Source organism: Ramularia collo-cygni (assembly GCF_900074925.1).
Source record: "Ramularia collo-cygni strain URUG2 genome assembly, contig: RCC_scaffold08, whole genome shotgun sequence".
NCBI classification, from domain to species: domain Eukaryota; kingdom Fungi; phylum Ascomycota; class Dothideomycetes; order Mycosphaerellales; family Mycosphaerellaceae; genus Ramularia; species Ramularia collo-cygni.
The window spans coordinates 1,063,236-1,086,607 of NW_019716262.1; the positions used below are offsets into that span (position 1 = coordinate 1,063,236).

Below are 23,372 nucleotides of genomic sequence, written 5' to 3' on the forward strand. Positions count from 1 at the left end.
GAAGCGAGGACCTTGCAGTCATGCCTCCCGTCCCTTTGTAAACGCCTAAACTCCATCGCTCAATGTCAAAAAGCCAACCGACGCCATCATATCTCATTGTCCCTGAAGGGCGCAAAGGCCTTCCTCTCACCAAACCTCGCCACATCATCCATTTCCTCGGCGCCCATCAACTCGTCCCCATCATCATCCCTCTCCAACCCGCGTTTTGCTCGATTGAACTCTGGCCTGGGAGGAGCTGCCGTGGCCTCATCCGCCACACTTCGTCTCGCCTGGAGAATATCCCAGTATCCCTCCAGCAACCTCTTCATACTATCATCAAAGTTGACACAGAACCGCTGCGCCTGAACCAACTGCATGGCTTTGATGTGATCCACATTCGCGTGTGTCTCCATCAGGTATGCAGCCACGACACCCGCGCTCCGCTCATTCCCAGACTCGCAAAAGACGAGGACTTTTCCTAGACTCGTGTTGCCCGTGGCGGCGTAGTTCCGGGCGAGGTGGAGATTGATGAGCTGGTTGTTGTGGGAGAAACTGTGGATGAGATCTTGATTGTTGGCGAGTTCGATGGTGTGTCGTTCAATTCCTAGCCGGTCTGCCAGTGCCAGGGCTGAATCCATCAATCTGCTCTGGAATGTCAGATGTTTTTGTCGCACACCCAACAGCATGGTGATTCCTTCTTTCTTCAGCCAGGCTTCATCTTTGGCGGCCGTCATGGGACCTAGGCAGAGGAATGGCAGGACTGTTTGAGCTTCGCGGCGGCGCTCATATGTCCATTCGAGGGGCGCGTTGGTCGAGACCAGGTTGTTGTAGTTGACGCCGGAGAGGAAGTGATGAGTTTGGAGGAGTGCTGAAAGGTGGATGTCCGGTATGGCGTCGCTGTTAAGAGCCGGTGGAGGCACCACTATTCTCGGTGGGGTGGGAACGCGGTATGTGTAGATGTCGGCGCGGTGAGGATATGATATCGTCGGTCCGCCAGGGGGACCATCACGATCCATTCCGATGAGGAGGGAGGTCGAGTTGATCTGTTGCTGATATTGTAGAATATGTCGCGAGGTTCTTAGTGGTGTTGGTGTTGATGGCGTTGATGAGGAGGAGTCGGCTGTGGAAGTACGGCGAAGTGGTTGAAGACGTCGCAGCTAAAGCGAGTGAATGAGCAGGCAAGAACCGAGCAGAATGGGTTGTCAAATGAAAGGATGGCGGGGTCAGCAATGTGAAGTCGAGCCTCTGGAAGTCGAGTCGCCGGATTGAGGAGTGAGGCACCCGACGCGCATGCAGGGGTCCACTTCCCTGCCGCTTGCCGAGATCCGATGCGATCGATGGACATACCTTACATGTACCTACCCTCCCCTCCTACGTTGTTGGGATGCGATGGAAACCTATCAAGTGGGGGTGTCCGCCTCGTCAACAGCGTCCTGGAAAAGTCTAACAGCAGGGTAGAGCGGGATCATGTCAATGCTGACTAGAATACCTCACCCTACAAATGGAGCATCGCAGTCTAGCTTACTAAGTAGCTAGGCGCCGCCGTCCTCACGGAAAAATCTCCATGACGTCGTGTTGACCAGCGTGAAAAACATTAGCCTGAATGATTGCAGGCTGTAAGGTAACTAGTTAGTTACATTGAGATCAATATCCTTCAAAGGTCGGAATCCTTCCTTCCCTCCTCGACATCAACACTGAATTCAACCATCAAACATGACTTCCACAGGCAAACGGATCGTCTTCACTGGCGGTAGCGGCAAGGCTGGTCGACATGTCATCCCTGCTCTCCAGAAAGCAGKCCACAAGGTACCTTCATATTTACCACACTCACCGTCAAGATCACAATCTAATCATTGATAGGTGCTCAATCTTGACCTGATTCCCTTCCCGGATCCCGCAGCAAATGTCTACACTCTGAAGACAGATCTGACCCAGTCTGGCCAAGTCTTCAATGCTCTCACCACTCACTACGACATGACCGATGGATACGAGCAAGGATATCCAGAGCCTGCACCGGATGTTGTCATCCATTTCGCTGCCTACGCTCGCAATATGTTGGTCCCAGACAACGAGTGCTTCCAAGCCAATGTGACCTCAACATACAATGTCATCGAAGCAGCCTGTAAGCTTGGCGTCAAGAAGATCATCATTGCAAGCAGCGAGACTACATATGGCGTATGCTTCTCGGAGGGTGACACGGATTATCACTCTTTCCCACTCGAGGAGGACTACGATGTAGATCCCATGGACTCCTACGCTCTCTCCAAAATCTGCGGCGAGRAGACTGCTCGGACCTTCTCACGTCGCTTCAAAACCGACATTTATGCTCTCAGAATCGGCAATGTCATCGAGCCGCATGAGTATGCAACTGATTTTGAAGCCTATGTCAACAATCCCATGACCAGGAAGAGGAATGCCTGGTCGTACATCGACGCTAGGGATCTCGGCCAGATCTGCAATTTGGCCATTGAGAAGAGTGGACTGGGCTTTCAGGTGTTCAATGCGACAAACTCGATCATTACCACCAAGATTCCCACCGCACAGTTCCTCAAGGACAACTGTCCCAACACGAAGCTCACGAGGGAGATGGGAGAGTGGGAGGCGCCATTGAGCAATCGAAAGATTAGGGAGGTCCTGGGGTTCCAGGACGTGCATGATTGGAGAAAGTACTACCAGGCGAAGTGATCAAGGACTGACGTGACGATATCGAAGAACAACATGAAGTCAGAACAAGATTTCCAAAGCCCGCGACATTCCAAGTTTGACGTGGCCTTCTCGCTTCACAGTACCTTGGATCGAAAGATATGGCTGGTTCGGTAACTTTTCTGGTTATGCAGCGGAAATGTATAATCCTTGACGGCAAGTGATCACATGCTGCTACGGTCCAACCCTCGCGACATCAGGTTTGGCTTACTAACCTATAGTGATGAAGCGGTTCGAGAGTCGCTGGTTCCACCAGATCCATTTGGACACCTTACACTTCATCCGTTCGATTCCATCTAGACACTGAAATTCGGCCTCGACCGGCTGCTGAATAACCCCCCTAGAAGACAAGGAAATGGTAAAGTATAGCCAACCCACAATATGCTTAAACCAAAAAAGAGCCTCCCAAGTCGTTATATTYCTCACAATCCCCTTCTCCTCTTCTCTCAACTCCACAAACCTCAAATTCACATATTTCATCAACAGTTTTCACGCCAAGTTACAATTCCACGATAACACGATACTACAACCCACCCAGTGCTACAATGTACCCAACCAGCATCCTTCGCACCGGAAAGAAGCCGTCACGCGGCTCTTCGTAAGTCCCTCTCCGCAATCCCCGTCATCCTCCCATGCATGCACACACACACAAACTCTCTCTCTCTCTCTTCCCCAACCTTCTACTAATCACACAACGCCCCTCAAACCCAAACCCAACCCCTTCCATCAAAACCAAACCCACTAACCTCCCCCCGCCCTCCCCACCAGAAAACCAACCTTCCACCACCCCCTCCCCACAAGTAAATCCACCCCCTCATCATCCCACCACATCAAAATTCTCGCCAAACAAGAAATCCAGCAAGAAGCCCAAACAATGGCTTTCCTCCTCCAACAAACTCCCCAGGAGAGAATTCGTCATAAGCTCGGTACTACGACACAAGAAGAAGACGCTACTGCCGCTGCTGCGAGATTCAAGGAATTGGCCAAGAGGGAAAGGGAGGAGGAGGCGGAGTTGTGGAAGGTTTTACTTTTTAAGAGGGGGTTGATGGGGTTGTCTATGTTGGGTTCTGAGGAGGAGGAGGAGGAGGTTCAGGTGTGAGGGGGTTTGTTGCGTGGGATTTTAGTGGATGTGGAGCAGCCAAACATCCCTAACAGCTCTCTCGGGAACTTGACGCACGACTTCGCTGGTGGGAAGGGTTTTGACGACACTACTTAAAACAGGCGTTGAACAGTTAGATCATTAGAATGACCGAGAAGGTCTACAATGACGACATGAAAGTAAGCGGAGACTGTATGCCGATACCTTTCCATATCAATAGCTCGAATGAATCAATCCACCATCCCTGCCCATCACCTTTCAATCAATACCTCCAGCGAGTGTTCCGATACCTTCTCATATCAACAGCTCACATTAATCAATCCAACATCCCTGCCTAGCACCCTTCACTTAACGCCTCGGGCGAAGTGTCCGATGCCTGTCGTCATCATCTGCTGCTTCCTCAGAGGCCTCTCTCTTTGTACCACGATCGTTCTCACCATTTGGACCATGACCGTTCCCACCATTTGTACCATGACCGTTCTCACCATTTGYGCCATGACCGTTCTCACCACCGCCTAGATGACTTTCGAACACGGTCATCAGATCATCCCACACGATGGTATTCCTCCGCATGTTGTTTGGATGCCATCTCCGGACATGCCTTCTCATCTCACGGATTGCTTGCTCAAGTTGGTCATTGTTCATCTCTCCTCCATATTTGTCGATTACGTAGGCAATTGCGACRAATTCCACCGGCTCGATTGTGGCCTTCGGAGGGAGATCATCATGTTCGAACGCTCGCTTGTTCTTCCGGACCAGTTCTTCGAAGCGGTCGAAAGTGCGTTGCATGCGGTTCTTCAGGTACGTGGTACATGGGTTCATTGATGCATCCGTCATACAGACCTTCTTCACCCAGGCTTTCGTGCCCCTGAGAGGAACGCGCTGGCCTTGCCAAAGTTTCTCAGCTTCGAGTATTTGCACGAATGATGAAATGATTTTGTCAAATCCGGCTCCTCTCCGATTGTCACTCACTATTGATGTCAGCTGTGTCATCATCTTCTGCGGTGGTACTTACGGTTTACAACACGCGGGAAGTCGTCCAGAAACTTCCTCGCCAGGCTTTGCCAATCGCCCTCCTGAGCCTGAGCTCCTTCTGCCGACGTCAGAGGATTCCCACGTTGCACCCTTTCGGACAAGTCGCGCTCTTGATTTTCGGTCATGTCGAAATACCCGTAGCACAAGAATTCTTTGTTGCAAAACTCTCCTTGTGCGGCTTGAGAGAGGTACTTGCGTCCCTCTATGGGCCTTCCACCTACGTGTCTGAACCACCACCTCTTGCCATGCCGATCGTGACAGGGAATGTGACCATTAATAAACCTTTTGACTGACATAAGACGCTGCCTCCCGTCTACGCAAATCATGACTTCCTTCTCAACACCGGATATCGTCATGATCCTCTTCTCGAATATGAGGGGGGAGATGTAGTGATCTTGGAAAAGGCTGTCGATGAGTCCGATTTGTCGCTCGTTGCTCCAAGGGAGTTTTTCCCTCTCACCCAATGGGCTAACCCTGATCCTAAGTCCCGAATGTAGAAGTTTTATCATGTGTCGTATGGTCATTTGGTACTCGTCGCGTCGGGGTAGAGAACGAGAGATTTCAAATCCACCAAAGTTCATGTACATGTCGGGATCGGGGTCATGGTCTCCGTCGCTGTCAATGTCTTGCTCCGACTCAGGAGTGATTTGATGGCCGGAGCTGTCGCCCATGTCGTGGTCGTCACGGTCGACCGCATCAGACTCTCGCTCGGTAGACATTGCTGAGGAGAGGATTGATGAAGTAATGTATGGATAACACCGTGGCGTGAGATATTTGGAAGAGGCTGTTTGATGAAAAGCTGTCGATGTGATGAAAGAAGATGTTGGTGTATGTTGCACATCAAGACTGCRAGGAAAGTACATGTAGCGAGGAAGGCCACCTCACGTCCTCCTTTCCTCGGCAAAAGGAGTTGAATTGGAAGGACCATCTCCGGAAAAACTACAAATGAGGGCAGGAGACACTCAACCACCATTTGAAAAATGATTGTAGGTATCTTTCACAGGACCATCCCGTCCAAAAGAGCGAGAATTACAAGCACATGATCGCCAAGCATTTCAGCACATTTTGACCACTAAGATCTCCGTAAGCGCCGCCAAGACGAACAGGAGCGTAGAGAGAGAGAGACCAGCGAGTCGCTGCTACCGACGACCGTGGAGATTATTCAACAATGACCGAAAAGTCGGATGGTACTACTACTCGAGGACATACCAATCAATCTTATGGCAGTCCTAGCAGCTGCCCAGGTAGATATAGCAGTAAAGCCGGACATTCCACTCTGTTCAATACTATCGCATTTGTYGATCTGCTCATCATCACAATCCTTTGTGACCCGCTGTAGAGCGATAGTTTTTCCGGTTCACATCGTTGACAGCTGTCATCCCGAGAACTCCATACCTTTGACGGATCCTTGGCGACAAAGAGCACTTACTCGTCAAAGCAGCAAAATGGTGCAGAGCGATGACGACAATTTCAATTCAGAAGACAGCTTTCATTTCCAGATTTCCCATTTTTTTTCCCCCAACGAATAATCCCCGATAACCAACCCCCAAAAAGAGCAAGCAAGCACTTCTAATTCCCACCATCATCAGGCTCCTCAAATTTCCCATCCTTCCCCTTAAGTTTATTCCCATTCTMATCATACTTATACATACACCAAGCCTTGCCCGGCTGATCCGTACAATGCATGATCCACTCTCCACAGCAAGACATGGGAGGGTCGCAGATGAGAGCCATGTCGTCGCAGTAGTCGCCTTTGTCTTGGCCCTGTGGACCACATCAATGTAAGTGTGTGTGAAAGATAATAGGGAAGGGTTTGGAGGTACGTACGCGSTTGGTGAGAATGGTGGAGTTGGAGTTGGAGTTGGAGTTGGGGATGATGGCGCTTTTGAAGGCGGGTGGGGAGGCTAGAGCCGCGGCGGCTAGAACGATGAGGAGAAAGAATTTCCTGGGATTGGCTGGTTAGTGAGTGGAGATGGATTGGAAGGGATGGAGGTGACGGACATGGTGATTGTAGTGTGTTGCTGACAAGTTGGATGCTGTGTTTTTTGAGCGAGATGCTTGGTGAGGATATTTTTGAGAGAGGACAGCAATTTGAAGAGACGGAATTGTAGTGGTAAATATCGTGCTCGCATGCCAGAAATTCAAAAAATTCACCCGGATCTGTGGAAAGCAAGGACTCCACCCACCCACAGACGACTCATCTTTCCCGCACCTGTCCGGTGACTACGTGTCAGTAGAGACATTCCTGGGGTCTTGAAGTCTCGCATCTTGCATCATAGCAAGACATTCACCTGCCACCTTTCTGCTCTCCTGCGGAAGTGTACTGTCGTCTTTGCTGAGCTCCGCCAGCGCTTTCTCCCAGTCATGCCAGTGCTCCTCCATCGTAGCGTCGGCATATTCCCCCCAGGCCTTTCTCTCCAGCCTCATGACTTCATCGAGAGGTCTATCAAGTCTGAGTTGCGGCCCGGCAATCTTGAGCCAGCCGTGAACTTGGTGCAAATTGATGAACAAACATGCGCGACCAGAGCGGCTCAAATTGAGCACCTCATACCCTAGATTCGGATTTATGACGTTGGGGATGCGAAGCCAAATAGACGCTTCAGCAGCGCCGCCGTCTTCGTAGAGATCGCGCAGCACAGTCTCTCTCTCCCGAGTCAAAATACCCTCTCGGCCACTTTCCCATGGAGGTGATCCATCCATATGCATGCTGTGGCTATCATACCACATGTTGCCAAATCCCGGGAGATCTGACCATTTGATCGTGCCTGTTGGTGTCGTCGCGTCTGGCAATTGCTGGATTGCGGCCAACAGATCTAGCGACTTCCGACCAACTTCTCGACCTAGCTCGACCAGCGTGGCCGCAAGAAGACCCCACAAGCGATACACTTCATGTGGAGGGTCGTCTTCTAAAGTGATGGAATGGATGATGGCTGCAGCGGCATCATGTGCGGTCAAGGTTCCGACGAGAAATTTCCGCATAGCATCAATTTCGTCCGGGTGGTTGCCATCACCTCGCAAGAGCTCTTCGCGCGGGTACGTGGTCTGCTCTTGTAGCCACGCTTCTACCTCGGAGGGCAGTTCGGTTGGGTGTTGGACGGACATGGAGTGTGCTGATTGGTGTTTGGGTGAGATGTGTGACAGTCGATGGAATGTTGTTTGAGTTGAAGATTGGACTCTGATGTGAGGTCAAGGGAAGAGCAGCAATGAGTACACGAGAGCAACGCGTCGAAGTGAAGCGCCTGGTTGAATTGGGTTGTGAGGGTATTAGCTTCACTTCAGGTGAAGGTATGGTACCGCCTCCGCTCTCTCCACTTTGAAGGTTTGGTTGAAGCAGCTGGGGACCGCTTTAACAGCAACATCAGGCGGACTGCAGGAGAGCGAGAGAATGAATCTGTGTCGGGAGAAGTCTTTGGGGGATGAAAGTTGTGAGACAAAGGAAAAATGGCCTCTGCAAGAGAGGCTGTGGATGTATGACTCTACGATCAAATTTACCGATGGCTCAAGACCATGGCTGCCTAATTTGTGMATGGAATGATCATATGCAACTAAGGCAAGAATCAAATAATGAAGGCCGAGCACATGTGATGGCGTTGAGGTTGTTGTTCCGATAAGGTCCACAAGTCCACTTTCCATCTCGCGTGCAAAGTTCGGCCAACGCGTGGCAGGGCGGGCTCCGACAACGTCACATTGAAACAAACAACAGGGCAGCTCCCAAACTCCTCCCCCCAACTTACATCCTCCACCTCCCCCATACTTCCACCCCGACCACCATGGCACCCATCAAACGCATCGAACAATGGGAAGTAGAACGCTACTGGGAAATCTTCTCCTCCCTCTCCTCCGGCGGCACGCACCTCGACGGCACACAAGCCGCCTCAGTGCTCAAAAACTCCCAACTCCGTGACGACCAACTCGAGCGCATCTGGGATCTCGCCGACGTCGACAATGACGGCCGACTGGACTTCGAGGAATTCTGCGTCGCGATGCGCTTAATCTACGATCTCATGAATGGCGAGTACTTGGATGTCCCGGCCACTCTCCCAGACTGGTTGGTGCCGGAGAGTAAAGCGCATCTCGTGCAAGCGGGACGAGCGGTGACTGGGGGTGGGGAACGATTTAATCGCGACTGGGATGTGGATGATGAGACGGAGGGATTGAAGGATGGGTTTGATTGGTACATGCCCCCGAATGAGAGGGGGAAATATGAAGACATCTATAACAATTCGCGGAATCTGCGGGATGGCAGAATTTCCTTTACCGCGCTGGCGGAACTGTATGAGAGTTTGGATGTGCCGGATACGGATGTGCGGAGTGCGTGGAATTTGGTGAATCCGAAGAGTGAGGAGGGGATTAATAAGGATGCGTGTTTGGCGTTTTTGCACATTTTGAATAATCGGCATGAGGGGTATAGGATTCCGAGGAGTGTGCCGCCGAGTTTGAGGGCGACGTTCGAGCAGGGTAAGATTGAATATCAGGTGGATCGAGTGCAGACTGCTGCGGAGAAGTGGGGTGCGAAGAGGGATGATCAGACGTCGACGGGGAAAAAGGCCAAGTTTGGAGATACTTATCTCTCACGCTTGGGGGTTGGTGGGGAGAGGAAGCCCAAGGGGACGGATTTCAGTTCGGCGCCGAGAGATGAGGAGTGGGAGGAGGTGAGGTTGAAGAAGCAATTGAAGGAATTGGACGAGAAGATGGTGAAGATGGAGGAGGCTGCCAAGAGGAGGAGGGAACGAGGGGGACGGAGGGATGATTCTAGACCGGCGTTGGTCAAGAGAGAGCTGGAGCAGATGTTGGATTACAAGCGGAGGGAGTTGCGAGATTTGGAGAATGGAGAGGGAAAGGCCAAGACGGGGCAGAGTTTGAAAGAGTTTACAAGTGAGATTGAGGTGGTCAAGGAGCAGGTCGATGGCTTGGAGGGACACTTGCGGACCCGAGAGGCCAAGTTGGAGGAGTTAAGGGGTTTGATAGAAGCGGAGAGGGCGGCTGGTCGATGAAGAAGAGGCAGAGTAGACAATAGATTGACCTGATACCCATTGTCGACAGTATTCAGAAGTCACCACTAATCTCCACAGCACCCACATACAGACAGCACTTGCCCGCCCAAACGCCTCGCTATGCCTTGAGTAGAATGTAATCGAACCATCAAACTTTTCTTACCACCTTCACATCTTCCATCTTCATCCTTAGGCTTTGGACTTTTTGGCCTTCTTCTTCGGCTTGACGTCCTCCTCCACATTGGCTTGGATATCGCCCAACGCAGCAGCCTTCAACTGTGCCCTCTCCGCACTCCTCGCCGCCTTGGCCGCCTTCTTTGCGGCCTTTTCTTCAGCAGCATCATCAACCGCATCCTCCTCTACAACCTCGCTCTTCCTCTTTTTCTCCTTCTTAACGGGAACATCCACCTCCACCTCGGCCTTCTCGACCTTCTTTCCCTTCTTCGACGGCTTCTCCAACACCCTCATCTTCCCATCCGGTCCAGGAACCTCAATCGTCTCCGCCTTGCCCTCCTCAATCAACGCACTCCGCTTCCTCTTCTTCCCCGCATTCGTCTCCGGTTTGAACTCCAACACATCCTGCTCACTGGCCCACAACTCCTCGGTCAACCAAATCGGTAGCGCAATCGTCTCGGGTCCCTTGATATGTACCGCCCGCACATTCTCCCACTTCTGCGGCACAAACTTCTCCACAAGCCCCTCCACCACGGCCTCCACATTCGCAACGATTTCCTCCGGAGTCATAGTCGCCACTCCAACTTTGACCGCCGTGCTGGTACTCGGCGCAAGATGCACCAAAGTACTCCCCACAGCCCTCTTAATCTCCTCTGCGATTTCCAGAGGTTTGGGTTCCACTTTCTTGACCTTCTCCCCACCCTCGGCGAGTTTCTTCCTCTTAACCCCATCCTCCACACTCACCCTCCTGCCCTCCAACGACACAGGAATAGGTCTCTTACTCCCTCCCTTATAAAACACCTTCCCTAAAACCTTGGGCAAATACGYCACGACCCGATCATCCGCCAGAAACAGATCATATTCCGAGAACAACAATCTCCGACTCTCAAAACTCTTATACTTGCTCTTCAACTTCTCCAACCCAATCACCCGCTTAATCTTCCCAGCGACCTCAGCCGGAAATCCCGCGTCCACATCCACCAATTCCTTATATTTGCGCTGCGGATCGGCAGTGATGAGACAGATGCGCAATCCCGGGTCCGAAATCGAGAGGTACGGATGTGGGAGGGAGATGGGAGCGGGTTTGAGGCGTTTTTTATCCGAAATGTGTTTTTTGGTCGAGAGGATCAGCCAGATGGGGACGAGGTCGGAAATGGCATCTAGACCGTCATCCGCGTCCGCGAGCAGGGAGGTTTTGGGCGCCGTGCTGGATTTCGTGGAGCTGTCCGTGGAGATTTTTTTGAGGAGTGCGGTCGAGGCGCGGAGGGTTTGGGAGGGGTCCAGAGGGGTGGTTGTCGCGGTGAGTGTGGTTATGGGCGCCATTGTGAGGAATTGCGGCGATGTGGTGAGTTTTTTCCCTCTTTTTCTTTGTCTTTGTGAGGAAGCGAGCTGCGCGGCGCGGCAAGATTGGGAAGTTCTCTGAATCTTTTTTTGGAGGGCGGGCGGTGAGTGGATTCTGCCGGCGCTAAGTGGAAAGTTTAAATATTGTTTGTTGCTTGACCTATCAGATGCTCATCTTTTGTTGGAAGAAAGTTGCTACAGAGCTGACTGACTGAATAGTTAATGTAGGAGACGAGAGAGCTTGGAAGATTGAATCCAGAAAATTCTGTCTACCACCCATAAATGTCACCCATTCCCATACTACCAAATCCCCATGCCAAACCTCTACTAAGGTAATGGAACTCTCAAATCCGATGAATCCTAAGAATCCCGCCCACACAATAATGAAGCGGCATTAGATTGCCAGTCAGTCAGTAAAGAATCAAAATCGTGGAAACTGAAGTTGTATGAACAAWGTCCACAGCCATTAATTTCTACCTCTCACTCTCTCTGCTTCTCCTCAGAATGCTATGCCTCGCCCATGCAGCCGGCAAGTCCACCTCCAGACAGGACAGGCCTCGCGACGGAAATCTACATATTTAAACCCCTTCCCTGCGCACTGTGCAACGCAACTCCCATTAAAAAAAAAACACCCCCAATCAATCAAAACAAAACCAACCAACCAATCAATCCCTCCAATCTACACCCGCGCCTCCTCCCTGCGGTTAAAGCTCAGTAACAAATCATCCATGGGAAAAATTGTCGCAAAGACTTTAATCTCCTCGCTCGTCGGCGTGATTTTGTGATGCCACTCGTAGCTCGAGCTCAATTTATGCAACAGCAACATCAAATTCGACACGGCATATGTCTGTCCCAGACAGTAATGTGGGCCGGTGCCGAAGACGAGCCAGTTCTTGCCCTGCTCTTCCGCGTTGCCTGTGATCCATCGGTCGGGGATGAATTCGTCGGGTGAAGAGTAGGCTTCCGGGTCGTGGAGGGAGAGCCAGGTGGAGGGGATGATCATGGTGCCTTTTTTCGCCACGTAGTTGGCTTCCGGAATGGGGAAGTCTTTCTTGACGAGGTAGGGGACCATCAGTACGGGTGGGCGGTATCGGAGGGTTTCTTTGACGACGGCGCGGGTATATTCCTGGGAAGAGGGTTAGTGACTGTGAGAGAACCTTTTGAATGGAATAGACTCACCATCTTCTCCAATGTCTCCAGCGATACTGGCTGGTTGGGATCGGGACGAAGACGTTGACCTTCCTCTCGGACCTTCTCCAGAACGTCGGGACGGTCGGCGCAGATCTGAAGCATCCACGAAGCGGCACTGGACGTGGCATCCTGGGAAGCGAAGAGGAAGGTGAAGACGGTCATGGAGATTTCAATGTCGGAGAAGTTCCTCAACAACATGGCAGGCTTCTCTTCTTGAGGCRCCTTTTCGCCCTTGGCGATGCGCTCGCGGTATTGGTCCGACTCGATCATCTGCATGAGCCATCGGTCCATGATGCACTCGGGCTGCGCTCCCTTCTGCCTCATGCGAACGCGAGCCTTGGCGGCACAGTTTGCGAACGCTTCCAGCACCTTGTCGGCAGCCTTCTTGCCATACCATGTCTTGGTGAATGGGAGGATAATGGGGAAGTTGACGAGCTCCAACGCCGCGGTGATGTTGTAGTAATCGTCCGCAATCCGCTTCACGCCCTCGCGAGACATGTAGTGTCCCACGAATGTCCGGCATGACACGGCACACATCAACTCTCGGAGGTAGTAGACCCATGCCTTGGGCTCTCCCGCCGCCTGACTCTCGCGGAGGAAATCCTCAAAGTATTCGTTGTAGACCTCCTCCTGACCGGGCAGATATGTCTCGAGAGCATTGCGGGTGAAGAGACCGTTGAGGCCCTTGCGGTACTCGACATGCTCCTTTCCATCCAGGAAGACCCAGTTCTCGGGTCGTAGTAGCTTGTGTGCCACATCCACCACGCAAGGCTTGACATATGCCGGGCTGTTCAACACCTTGCGCGCCATATCGCGAGTGGCGGCGATGACGACAAACTTGTGAAAGACGGAGACACAGGAGAGGGCGCCGGAGAGCCATTTCTCATGGTATTTGCTGAATTGCGGGTTGACGCTCTCGAGGAAGGGGCCAACAAAGGGGATCTTCCAGGCATCGCCTGCGAGCGGGCCCTTGTGTGTCCAGTAGGATACTGTGGAGGGGGATGTGGTCAGTGATGTTTCTTGAGGAGGATTGAGGATGACACCTACATTGATCGTAGACGACGGCGGCCAGGAAGAGGGCCAGGAACGCGGTAAAGATGGTGAGGAGCGTGGCGCTGTCGAGGGCTTTGGTGAGGAAGCCGGGACTCGCGGCGGCGATGTTGGCGTAGACGGTGTGTGGGATGGCGGTGCTCGTGGCATTGAACGTCTCCATGACCGACGCCATGTTTGTCGGTGTCGTCGAGTGTCGTCCGGTGTTGTCGCGTGCTTTGCTCGAAATTTACCAATGCTCTTGCCAACCAGATCAAATGTCAATGCAATGCAATGCTGAATTCCCCTCGGTCAATGCATGCAAAAGACCACCCACTCCGAGCAAGAGGCCGACGATGGAACGATAGTGGCAAGGTGAAGAGCACGGAAATAAATGAAATAAGATAATCACCTGCTCCACCACACCACCAGCAGAAAGGGTCAATGACAATCTTAAACTCTCTTTCTGCACGATGCAGCGATCGTACCATTTCGTGAATCTCATCATGCAGGTCCGCCGACTTCCGAACGCGCTCAGCCAATAGGGGTGCGAGCATTGTCGGACCCAGCGCCATCCGGAAGGATTCCGTTCCCGAGGCCCCTCTTGTTCTCTCGCGGGAGAAGGTTGGATTTCTTTCTTCCACAACCAGGTTGCTTTGTTGCAGGTGTGTTGTACCTCTCCTGCATTATTATTATTGCTGTGAGTGTGACCATACCACTTGTTGGTCTGTGCTGCAACAACGTCATGATCTCTCGTCGACAAGCGATTCGGGAAGCTTCAGTGGGGAGATGATGGAGTGTCATGAGCTTTTCACCACACCTCCAGACTACGTGGCCATGTAGGGAGAGCCAGCCGCGGAGGGTGAGAATGGTAGCAAAGCGATGGGAGCTATGGAGAACATGTCTCACCTGCGTAGTGTCGAGGTGGAAGAGGTGTGTCTATGAAGGCTGAGCATCACTCGGCCATCCGAGGATCAATAGGTATATGGGTCAGTCGGCTCACGAAGGTAGGCTAGGCCATAGATGATGTACAAGGACATGTTCATCGTCTGGAAATGGCTCCCATACAGCACCACCACCAACGCCGTCCTCCCCATCACAAACGTGGCTGCCCGAATATCATGCTGTAGGTACCCGTATGCAGGCCAAGTCTGTTGACCCTTTCGAACTCGTTYGACAAACGCTCTCACCGACTCGCTTCTCCCGTCAGACAGCTCTGGATCGCAGCAAACACTGACGTCAATACCTCCAGTTCATCCTTCTCCTCCTCATCATACATGCACACACTTTCCTGTCCATCTTCTCGCAATCATGGCGTACATGATCATCGGGCGAAGCAAGAAGCCCGCGCCAGACACCACGCTAGATCCCACATATGGTCTACAGCACATGGCCGCCTTTGAGACCTATGTCGCGCACATGGAAGGTGACATGGTCACCGCACTGCTCAGCCTTCCAACACGTGAAGTTGATGGCCAGGAGATTGGAGACTATGATGGCGCAAAGGACTTGGTCATGCCAGATCCCAGCGACCTCATCGACCCTCTCCAGCATTGCCGGACTTTGAAGGAGCTCCAGTCTACAGTCCAAAAGCACTGGACCCGCCAGAAGAAGCCACTTTCCGACAGTCCGCGGTGGAGCATCCCCATGCCCGCCCGACTCGTTGCTGCAAGCTACACCACGCACGATCCCGCTCCATCGGTCGACGTCGACGATGATGCTTCCCAGCCGGATCATGTCCACGCCGCCGTCACCTTCGTCAACGATCTCGGAGGTCTCCTGCGTCTTCCTCCCTCCTTCACCGTTCCAATGCATCAGGACTTGAATGCCGACGAGGTCCGCGACGCCTTGCTCATCAAGTTCCATCAAGAGCTTCCCCTGACCACCCAAGCACAACTCCTCGACAAGCATGCGTCCAACCCTCCTACCCTCCACCTCTGGGTTATGCCGCAAGGACTGGAGCACGGCCAGCTGTATTCCTGGCAAAGCGGTCCCCTCAGCCAGTTCCTAAGCGCCGCCTACATCGCTGCCAACGACCGGAGACTCTACCTCGAAGCTCGTCTGGCACCCATCATCACCTCGGAAATGCTGACCAAACATGCCATAACACCAGAAATACTCTCCAAACACACCATCAACGCCTCCGACTCCGAACCCGACGACATCGATCAAGGCTTGCTGAGCGACGAATCCCAATCCGACTCGGCATCCTCCATCATCACCCCAGACTCCGACCTCAGCTCTTCCTCCCGCAGCGCCTCCATCGTCCAAGTCATGTCCCTCCCGTGTAAATCAGCCGGCAACGGACCGCAGTGCACCATCCTCGTCGACTTCGACACCACCGCCCTCCCCGATTTCAACGACTCCCTCTCCGGCCGCTGCGTCTACCACATCCCCCTCGCAGCAACACCCTACTACCTCGGCGCCCACGTCCTCCGCCACGCCTGCATCTACTTCCGCAACGCCCAATTCGAAATGATGCGCACCTTGAAGGAATCCAACCAAGGCCTGCACATGCTCAGCACCACCACCTTCTCCGACGAACGCGACGCCTACCTCGTTCGAGACTCCACCCAATCCTCTCGAATCTCCAAACTAAGCGACATCTTCCTCTCCCGCAAATCCCTCAAATCTCTCCCCGAAATCCCCATTACCATCAAAATCTCCATCATTGATCTGGTTCCCGGTGAAGATGCCTACGATTCAGGCGAATGGTCTCCTCAAGACAGAGTCTACGCCTACCACCGCATCGCAACTGCACCCCCTCCCTCTCCCTCCCCACCACGATTCAAATCCCGCCTAACAATCACCCTCCAAAAACCCTTCTTCGGTCCCGAGGAGGAAGTACAACTCCAACCCCTCCAAACCGCACACGTCGTTCGCTACCCCCGAATCTTCCCTCCCGCAGGCCCAGTGGTGGGCATTCCCTGTCGTGAGATCAATGGCATGGTGATTGGAGACCCTCACCTCGTCAACGAGAAACCTTGTCAAGAAAACCAAATCTGGATTGACAAATACAAGGATATTGAGGGTGAAGGCATGAAATCGAGAACTGCGTATCGGAATATGGGGCAAGAGGCTTTTGAATATGGGATTCGAGAGGGTGTGCCTTTTCTGCCTACTTTGACGTTTTTGCCGTTTGTGGGGAAGGGAGTGGTGGGGTTGGAGGGGATGAGAATTCATGTCGCGGTGCGGATCGTCAATTCCACTTCACGGAGAGGAGTCGGGGTGCCTATGGGGGTTGTGGTGAAAGTTGGAGATGGAGAGGGTATGAAGGATGTTATTTGTGGGAGTCTGAGGGTGAAGTTGAGGGAGTGGTATGCGAGGAAGGGAGTTCTGGAGGGAGTTAAGTTGGTGGATGAGGGGGAGGAGGGGAAGTGGAGGTGGGATTTGTGGGCTTTGCCCCAGAAGGTTGGGGAGGAAAAGGTCATGTATCGATTTCGGGAGGGGAGTTTGAGGGTGTTTTTGGATGAGGAGATGGTGGAACGAGGGGTTCGGACGCTTTATATGGAGGCGCATATGGTTGAGTAGAGATATGCGGAGTATTGGGTGCGTGGGTGAGTGAGTGTATGATATTGATTCGTGTAACAGAGCTTCTGGAAGATAGACAGACCGGGCTCGAAAATAGTCCTAATGTCCAAAGATAGAAGTGGGTAGAAAGCATGCAATTCTCCATGTCTTGGTAATCGTCGCAGTGAATGAAACCCCTGTGACTACTGATAACCGGCGGTCACTAGTCCTGTCAAACTCCCGTCTCCCCCGGTCTATACTCCTTCTTGATCTTGACGCTGAATAGGTACGTCTTTGAGAGCTCTCTCTCTCTCGAGAGGAAGTTCCGTAACTGTGTAGTTCTCGCCCCGTACTTCTTGAAGAGAGAAACAGAATAGTGTAGCAGCCGTCCATGCTTTTTTCTTAGTTAAGAAAGGAGAAAAGTTCTTATCAGAGCTGCGGGCGAATTTTCTTGATTTCTCGTCTCTTGTTAGTCGTGGATGAAATACTTAAGGTAATGCAAGATAGTTTGCTGAATGATCGGATGATGATTTTTTTCGAGATTGGTTCTGGAATGCGAGATTTTTTGATTTCAGCATCTTAATGATCTTTTACGTGGGCCTAATGGATGGTGAGGCATTGATGTGGCTATGTAAATATATTCTAGGGATATGTGTGGAATTTGAATTTTTCCGTCGAAGAGGAAGTTTCGGAAGATTAATTTTTTGATTGACGATATGGCTGCAGTTTCGAACGCTTTCGCCTTGCCGGAAATGAGGACTAAGGAGGATGTTGCGCTTTAGGAGATTTTGAGGTTAATGGACGAGGGTGGAAGAAATAGAAGATAGGGTGTCTGATGAGCTAGATGGAAAGAGATGTACGTCGTTAACTTTCTGATGTTATGGCAAGTCTGGGATATGAGCGGTTCTATAGCGGGCCTTAGTGGCCTAGGTAGGCTTACGACGGGGATTGCTTCTTTATGTGGTTAGCTCGGCTTGGCGCTTTGGGAATGAATGAATTAATTGTGAACAACCGTACAGAGAAGGGGGTTGATTAAAAGCACAGCTATCGATTCGTCGTTCAAAGAGCTAATCACTCGGACTCATCCAGCTTATTCCTCCAACACATTTCACACTAAAGTTGTAGCGCTCTCGATATTCATCGTGCCACTATCAGAATGTTACGGTGTGTAGTGAAGCGTTGGCATCCGAAAGAACTGAACCGCGTGGCTCCGAGAATCAAGATACTGGGTCACCTTCCTTTTCGTTAAAAGTCATACCATGGTACCTACCCGCCTCTCAAATCTTTTGCATCATGTGAGCCCGCATCTTCAAGTGCCCTCTACCAACTGTCCCTGCAACTTTAATCAGTCGCAAACTTTGTCAAATCCTCCAATGGCAAGTTCAGCGCCACCAAGCCTTCCCGATCGGAAGTTCAAAGACCTCTCCTGCTGGTCTCACCGATAGTAATTGTATTGATAAGAGTAAGGAAGCCAGCGGTCCGGGCATTGAAAAATCGTAACCCTGGACGCCATTCACGGCATAAGAAACCGCGTTGTTATGCTGCATAAAAGCTACACGGGAGTATGTCGCAACTCGACGGGGAAATTGCAAAACTCATGGACTAAAATGCGCGACTGCTCATAAGAAAGTCGAAATCTATGAGGAAATCATGTCCAAGGTATACGGCTTACTCGCAGCAGAAGCATGCCAGACTAAGACTACCAGCTCGAAGATCAGTGAGCTCTTCGCCGGCAGCATGTCACTTCCATACGAGCAAGCTGTAGAAGAATCGAGACCAGATTTGGATGTGGGAATCTTCGGGATACGGGGATTGAAGGAGTGTGAGCAATCTTGGCGGATTTGGTGGACGAAAGTATCYGAGGGAGGAGGAGGACGGACGAGAGAGAGCGATGCGCTCGAGCAGCAATGCATCCAAATCCTCCGCCACATGCCGGTGAAGCCAACCTCGATGAGAAGAAGAATGAAGCAGATGAAATGCTACCTTGGAGATGTCGAGATTGGGGCGAGGAAGTACCTAGAGAACATCGAACGAGGTGACCGAAGCAGAAAAGGGGTGGCTGAGCAGCGCTTACATGGAGACCGTCGGTATAGTCCCACCGAAGGGGCCCACGAATTGGTGCCAATATCAAAAGACTGTAGGAAGCATCGCGAGTCTGTTGAAATCAGGGCCCAGTTCAAAGCGTCTGACTCCTGGCTCAGCTCATGGCTTGAGAAGTCGCTCTCGCCACCGCAGAGACGATCAGAACTGTCTCGACCAATCAGTCCAAGACTGCCATCACAAGCCAACCCAAGTCTCTTAGCTCTACGGATTCAAATCACACGTCTGCCAATGCCACGCAGTCTAAAGATAAGCAATCCGGTACGCCGCGATCGAAGGTCTCGAAGTCTCCATCGAAACCATCTTTCAGGCCCTATAAGGTAGAGGCAGTGTATGGCTACAAAAGTCACTTCGAGAAATACTTCAAGAAGGGAGACTTGGAGTTCAGAGCGGGGTAGATCATCGAGGTGGTGGATATCAGAGACCGGGACTGGTACCAGGGGTACTACATCAATGACTCTGGCCAATTCTGCGCTGGAAATATCCCACGAGGCTACACCGCCATGTACCATCCAGAGATCTCTGCCATCATGTCAAGATTCGAATTCACAAAGGATGGGGTTAGACTTGGTGTAGTCCCTGTCAACAGTATCGATGCCGTCGCCAAAGCCAGACATGGAACATCTTCGCACGTTAAGCACGTGAGGTTCGACAACGAAAACGACCAGAGTCCGCAAAAGATGGCAGATTCCCTCAGCGAATGTCTCAAACGGGAACGTCAGGACTGGGAGTTAGCGATGGCTCGTTGTGCTTCTGATATCGCCCGGAATCGAGATACCTCACTTTACAATGTGCCGGCTCTTATGCAGAGGCTAGATGCACTGTGGGAGTGGCTCGAGCGAAATCAGCGTTGGGACTTGAAAACATATGATACGGTTGTGCGCATGGAGAAACCTAGGGTCAAGGTAAGATGTATCTTCGTGAAATGCAGTCGGAGACTTTCACGAGGATGCGAAGGAGTTTACGTGCTCAGCTGTAATGTCGTGAGTAATACGATTGATGATGTTCAGACTACTGGAATCCTCTTTACCGGTGGAGAGTTGGTCAATTGCTAGAGAAGGCAGTTAAGGGTACTGAGAGGTACTTGTGTAGAATATTGTTGCAAGGTGTCGATGGATTTCATACCTAAAACACCCACCTAGCACTTGACACCCAACACCGCTCAGCCAATCCCATAGAATTGACAGCAGGACGACAGGTGGGGCGAACGCCTCTTCGGGGCGAGCTTGATCGTCGTTCAAGACAGCTGAAACTGAGTTGACGGTTTCGAGCACGCGGCGGGCGATGGGCGGCAGAAGGATAGGGGCAAAGTTGTCGGTGGATGGAGTCGGAGCTAGATGAGCAGGGGCAAGATGTGACAACAACGTAGCGGCTGTTGCTCGTGGAGATGATTGTAAAGCATCCTACCTCTGCCGCTTCTCGGGGCGGATGTCGCTTTCATTCTCCAGGCAATGCGACGAGGAGGTACTGTGCTTGCTAAGACAGGCCATTGTGGAGCTTGTATTGAGGCTGCCGAGCGCGGTAGAAGCGTGTCTGTTGGTGAAAGTAATAGTGATAGTAGGGTAATGCTCATCAGATGGATTCGAGCCGAGAGGTAATAACGTACGGGCATCTGTAGTTATTTTTATGATGTCTTGGATTGTCGCTCTCTGTAGGATCTGCGATTCTAGGCCTGCTAGATCCCTCGCTACTAGCGGAGTAGTCCGTTATCAATCGAGAAAGCAGTTGAGGGCGCCGTTCTTGTCAATGGTTTCTTAGCTTTGAGTGCTGCTAAGTAGCGGCGGGCTAGATTTAGGCTGAGCGGTAGAGGAAGTTTCAGATCGGGCTCGATGAATGGAACCCTACAATATCGTAGATCGTCGCTCTCTATAGCTTCTACGATTTTAGGCCTGCTAGATCCCTTGCTACTTGCTGAGCAGCCTGTTATTAATCGAGAAAGCAGTTGAGAAGGGGGAATAGCGGGAGGAGGGAGAGAAGCGAGGGAAAGCCGTTTTCATCTTCGTCTTCGTCTTCGTCTTCGTCTTCGTCTTCGTCTTCGTCTTCGTCTTTGTTTTTGCTGCTGCTACTGCTACGGGGGCAGCAGTCTTAAAGTAGGACAGAAAGCAAAGGAGAAGGGGCTACATGAAATGCAACGTGCGAAAGAAGTACACACCTAGCGTGCTACACTCACTAGCTAGCATTAGGTACATCCTGCTCCTTTCGCCTCGTTTCCATAGCAACTTTCACCTTGGCTGACATGCGATAGTAGCAGACTATGTCTCATACACTAGGAGTTAAGCGAAGGTATAAGTCCGGGCTGTGGAAAGGGGATACTTGCCAATGAATCATTGAACCCCTATCAGTCCTTTCAAGCTCGTAAACGTGTTCACAATCGAGTGAGCATTCTCAAAGCAGCAAAAGGCTTACAGGAAGTCCCTCCTCTCAATTGTTGAGTGCTCCGAAGAATCTAGCCCATCAGTATCGAACCCAGAATAAAACTTGAGGAGCAATTCGTCACCTTTATGGGGCAGAGACGTGAGATTTCCGGAATCTGTCTTTGGGCTACACACACCTACGGTCTACTTGCCTCGCAAGGTCAGTACGATATCGAATACGACCGACCCGCCCTTAGTCCCCCTATTAGATCTTTGGRCGGGCCAACCTGCGGCGTTGACATGGATGCGCATTAATTGATCGGCGACATTTTGCTGTGGATTTTGAGAGCTTCACAACCCTCAAAGAGTATCGAAAAGATAAACGAATGGTTGTATCAGACCAAACAATCCTCCTAATCTTCCATTTCCTGCCGCACAACATCTAAAACTTTCCAAAGTCCTTGTTAAGAAGCTTATAGAACCACGCATTCTTCACCTCCCAAAGTCTCTCCAACTTAGTCTCACCCTTGTAATCAGCGTAACCCACCGGCAAAGGCTCCGTGTAAAGTTTGCAATAAGTACCAATCATCTTGCCCTCCTCCCAGAGCTCAAAGACATTGTAACCATTGATAGGCGAGTAGTGGTCGAGTTTCTTGGCGATGGAATCGGCTTTGTTCTTCTCGAGCTGAATCTCCGCAAAGACCTTGCAGAGCTCTGGGGCGAAGAATCCTGGGAAGAAGTGGTCTGCGAGGAACCATGGCTTGCCCTTGTCGCCGATGGCGCCGTTGGGACACTTCTCTGGTGGGTAGTATGGTGGGACGTCGATTGGGGCACCGGGCTTGGCTGGAAGTGATCATGTCAGTACTGCTGTAGAATTGAATTTGGGGTGGTGGTGCTTACTGTAGCCGTTGCTGCCGGTAATCACGACGTGGAATTTCTCGCGGTATTCGCCGTTGTTGGTTGCACCATCGGCATCAATGGCGCTTCCCCAAAGAGCACAGCGGATGTTGGTGGTGGATGGTGGGTTCGGGCAGTTGGGGCCAGGAGCAAGAGTTGGATCACGCTCAAAGTAGACGTTGAAGCTGGAGCATCCCTTGTATGCATCACAAGCATCAGCACACGCCTTGGGGTCGTAGCTGTTGAGGTTGGTGTAGGTGATGTAGGAGTATCCAGAGTATGCGGCGTTCAAGTTCTTGAAGACCTGCTTGTATCCAGAAGGAGTCTGGGCAGCGTTGGCCGCGGCGCTGAAACCTGGGAAAGAGGTGAAGGCTTCAGCAGTGTCGGGCTGGACAGCTGGGCCAGCGCCCATCGGCTGGGCGTTGCACTTGTCGTCCTTTGGTGGTGGGGCGGGGTTGTCGGTGGGGGTAGGGTGGTAGGTGGTTGTTGGCTTGCTTGGCTTGCCTGGCTGGGGCTTGGATGGCTCAGGCTGAGGCTCAGGCTCGGGCTTGGAGCTAAGGGATGTGTTAGCTGGACTGCTCCAGAAATTGTGGAATGGAGGACGCTTACCACTTCCACGGGAAGAAGTAACAGAACTCGTCCACAGGATCGAAGGGGTTGGTACCGCCGATGGGCTTGGGTTTTCCGAAGGTGGGCACAGCCTCACGCTTCAGACGGAACTTGGCCGGAACACCAGTGTAGCTCGCCTCAACAGCAGTGAGAACAGAGCTCAACGAGGCCTGGATTGCAGCGGAGTCGATCGAGGCCACCTGAGGGGGTGCGGTGGCAGTCGGCGCTGCTGCATTGGTGATTTGGTCGTAGTTCAGCGTCGCTTGACCAGCAGCGAGCTGCGCAATGGCAGCTGCCACAACAACTGCAGACTTCATCTTCAAGACGAATAAGAGATGGGTGATGAGTAGGTGAAAT

The 23,372-nt window shown here is 51.9% G+C and overlaps 12 protein-coding genes; 5 read left to right on the top strand and 7 right to left on the bottom strand.

The window, feature by feature from the left end:
• Nucleotides 1-86: 86 nt before the first annotated feature.
• Nucleotides 87-995, bottom strand: RCC_05940 (uncharacterized protein; the record flags this gene model as incomplete). Its single annotated transcript, XM_023771204.1, has 1 exon — nt 87-995. One exon carries the CDS (start codon nt 993-995, stop codon nt 87-89), a length of 909 nt encoding a protein of 302 aa, XP_023626972.1.
• Nucleotides 996-1,692: 697 nt separating this feature from the next.
• RCC_05941 (related to UDP-glucose 4-epimerase) lies at nt 1,693-2,664 on the top strand (the record flags this gene model as incomplete). XM_023771205.1 has 2 exons in its annotated part: nt 1,693-1,785; nt 1,840-2,664. 2 exons carry the CDS (start codon nt 1,693-1,695, stop codon nt 2,662-2,664), a joined length of 918 nt encoding a protein of 305 aa, XP_023626973.1.
• Nucleotides 2,665-3,227: 563 nt separating this feature from the next.
• On the top strand, nt 3,228-3,781 carry RCC_05942 (uncharacterized protein; the record flags this gene model as incomplete). XM_023771206.1 has 2 exons in its annotated part: nt 3,228-3,280; nt 3,451-3,781. The coding sequence occupies 2 exons, from the start codon at nt 3,228-3,230 to the stop codon at nt 3,779-3,781; spliced, it is 384 nt and encodes a 127-aa protein (XP_023626974.1).
• Nucleotides 3,782-4,129: 348 nt separating this feature from the next.
• RCC_05943 (uncharacterized protein) lies at nt 4,130-4,941 on the bottom strand (the record flags this gene model as incomplete). XM_023771207.1 has 2 exons in its annotated part: nt 4,130-4,752; nt 4,797-4,941. 2 exons carry the CDS (start codon nt 4,939-4,941, stop codon nt 4,130-4,132), a joined length of 768 nt encoding a protein of 255 aa, XP_023626975.1.
• A 1,444-nt stretch (nt 4,942-6,385) lies between these two features.
• On the bottom strand, nt 6,386-6,948 carry RCC_05944 (uncharacterized protein; the record flags this gene model as incomplete). XM_023771208.1 has 3 exons in its annotated part: nt 6,386-6,580; nt 6,644-6,761; nt 6,818-6,948. 3 exons carry the CDS (start codon nt 6,946-6,948, stop codon nt 6,386-6,388), a joined length of 444 nt encoding a protein of 147 aa, XP_023626976.1.
• Nucleotides 6,949-7,039: 91 nt separating this feature from the next.
• Nucleotides 7,040-7,918, bottom strand: RCC_05945 (uncharacterized protein; the record flags this gene model as incomplete). Its single annotated transcript, XM_023771209.1, has 1 exon — nt 7,040-7,918. The coding sequence occupies one exon, from the start codon at nt 7,916-7,918 to the stop codon at nt 7,040-7,042; it is 879 nt and encodes a 292-aa protein (XP_023626977.1).
• Nucleotides 7,919-8,586: 668 nt separating this feature from the next.
• On the top strand, nt 8,587-9,810 carry RCC_05946 (probable Actin cytoskeleton-regulatory complex protein end3; the record flags this gene model as incomplete). Its single annotated transcript, XM_023771210.1, has 1 exon — nt 8,587-9,810. The coding sequence occupies one exon, from the start codon at nt 8,587-8,589 to the stop codon at nt 9,808-9,810; it is 1,224 nt and encodes a 407-aa protein (XP_023626978.1).
• Nucleotides 9,811-9,999: 189 nt separating this feature from the next.
• On the bottom strand, nt 10,000-11,307 carry RCC_05947 (related to CIC1 Adaptor protein specifically linking the 26S proteasome to its substrate, the SCF component Cdc4; the record flags this gene model as incomplete). Its single annotated transcript, XM_023771211.1, has 1 exon — nt 10,000-11,307. One exon carries the CDS (start codon nt 11,305-11,307, stop codon nt 10,000-10,002), a length of 1,308 nt encoding a protein of 435 aa, XP_023626979.1.
• A 697-nt stretch (nt 11,308-12,004) lies between these two features.
• Nucleotides 12,005-13,741, bottom strand: RCC_05948 (probable cytochrome P450 61; the record flags this gene model as incomplete). XM_023771212.1 has 3 exons in its annotated part: nt 12,005-12,451; nt 12,505-13,505; nt 13,564-13,741. 3 exons carry the CDS (start codon nt 13,739-13,741, stop codon nt 12,005-12,007), a joined length of 1,626 nt encoding a protein of 541 aa, XP_023626980.1.
• Nucleotides 13,742-14,571: 830 nt separating this feature from the next.
• RCC_05949 (uncharacterized protein) lies at nt 14,572-17,076 on the top strand (the record flags this gene model as incomplete). XM_023771213.1 has 2 exons in its annotated part: nt 14,572-14,671; nt 14,798-17,076. 2 exons carry the CDS (start codon nt 14,572-14,574, stop codon nt 17,074-17,076), a joined length of 2,379 nt encoding a protein of 792 aa, XP_023626981.1.
• Nucleotides 17,077-19,685: 2,609 nt separating this feature from the next.
• Nucleotides 19,686-20,210, top strand: RCC_05950 (uncharacterized protein; the record flags this gene model as incomplete). XM_023771214.1 has 2 exons in its annotated part: nt 19,686-20,060; nt 20,166-20,210. 2 exons carry the CDS (start codon nt 19,686-19,688, stop codon nt 20,208-20,210), a joined length of 420 nt encoding a protein of 139 aa, XP_023626982.1.
• A 1,741-nt stretch (nt 20,211-21,951) lies between these two features.
• Nucleotides 21,952-23,332, bottom strand: RCC_05951 (uncharacterized protein; the record flags this gene model as incomplete). XM_023771215.1 has 3 exons in its annotated part: nt 21,952-22,352; nt 22,410-22,960; nt 23,016-23,332. 3 exons carry the CDS (start codon nt 23,330-23,332, stop codon nt 21,952-21,954), a joined length of 1,269 nt encoding a protein of 422 aa, XP_023626983.1.
• Between the last annotated feature and the right edge of the window lie 40 nt (nt 23,333-23,372).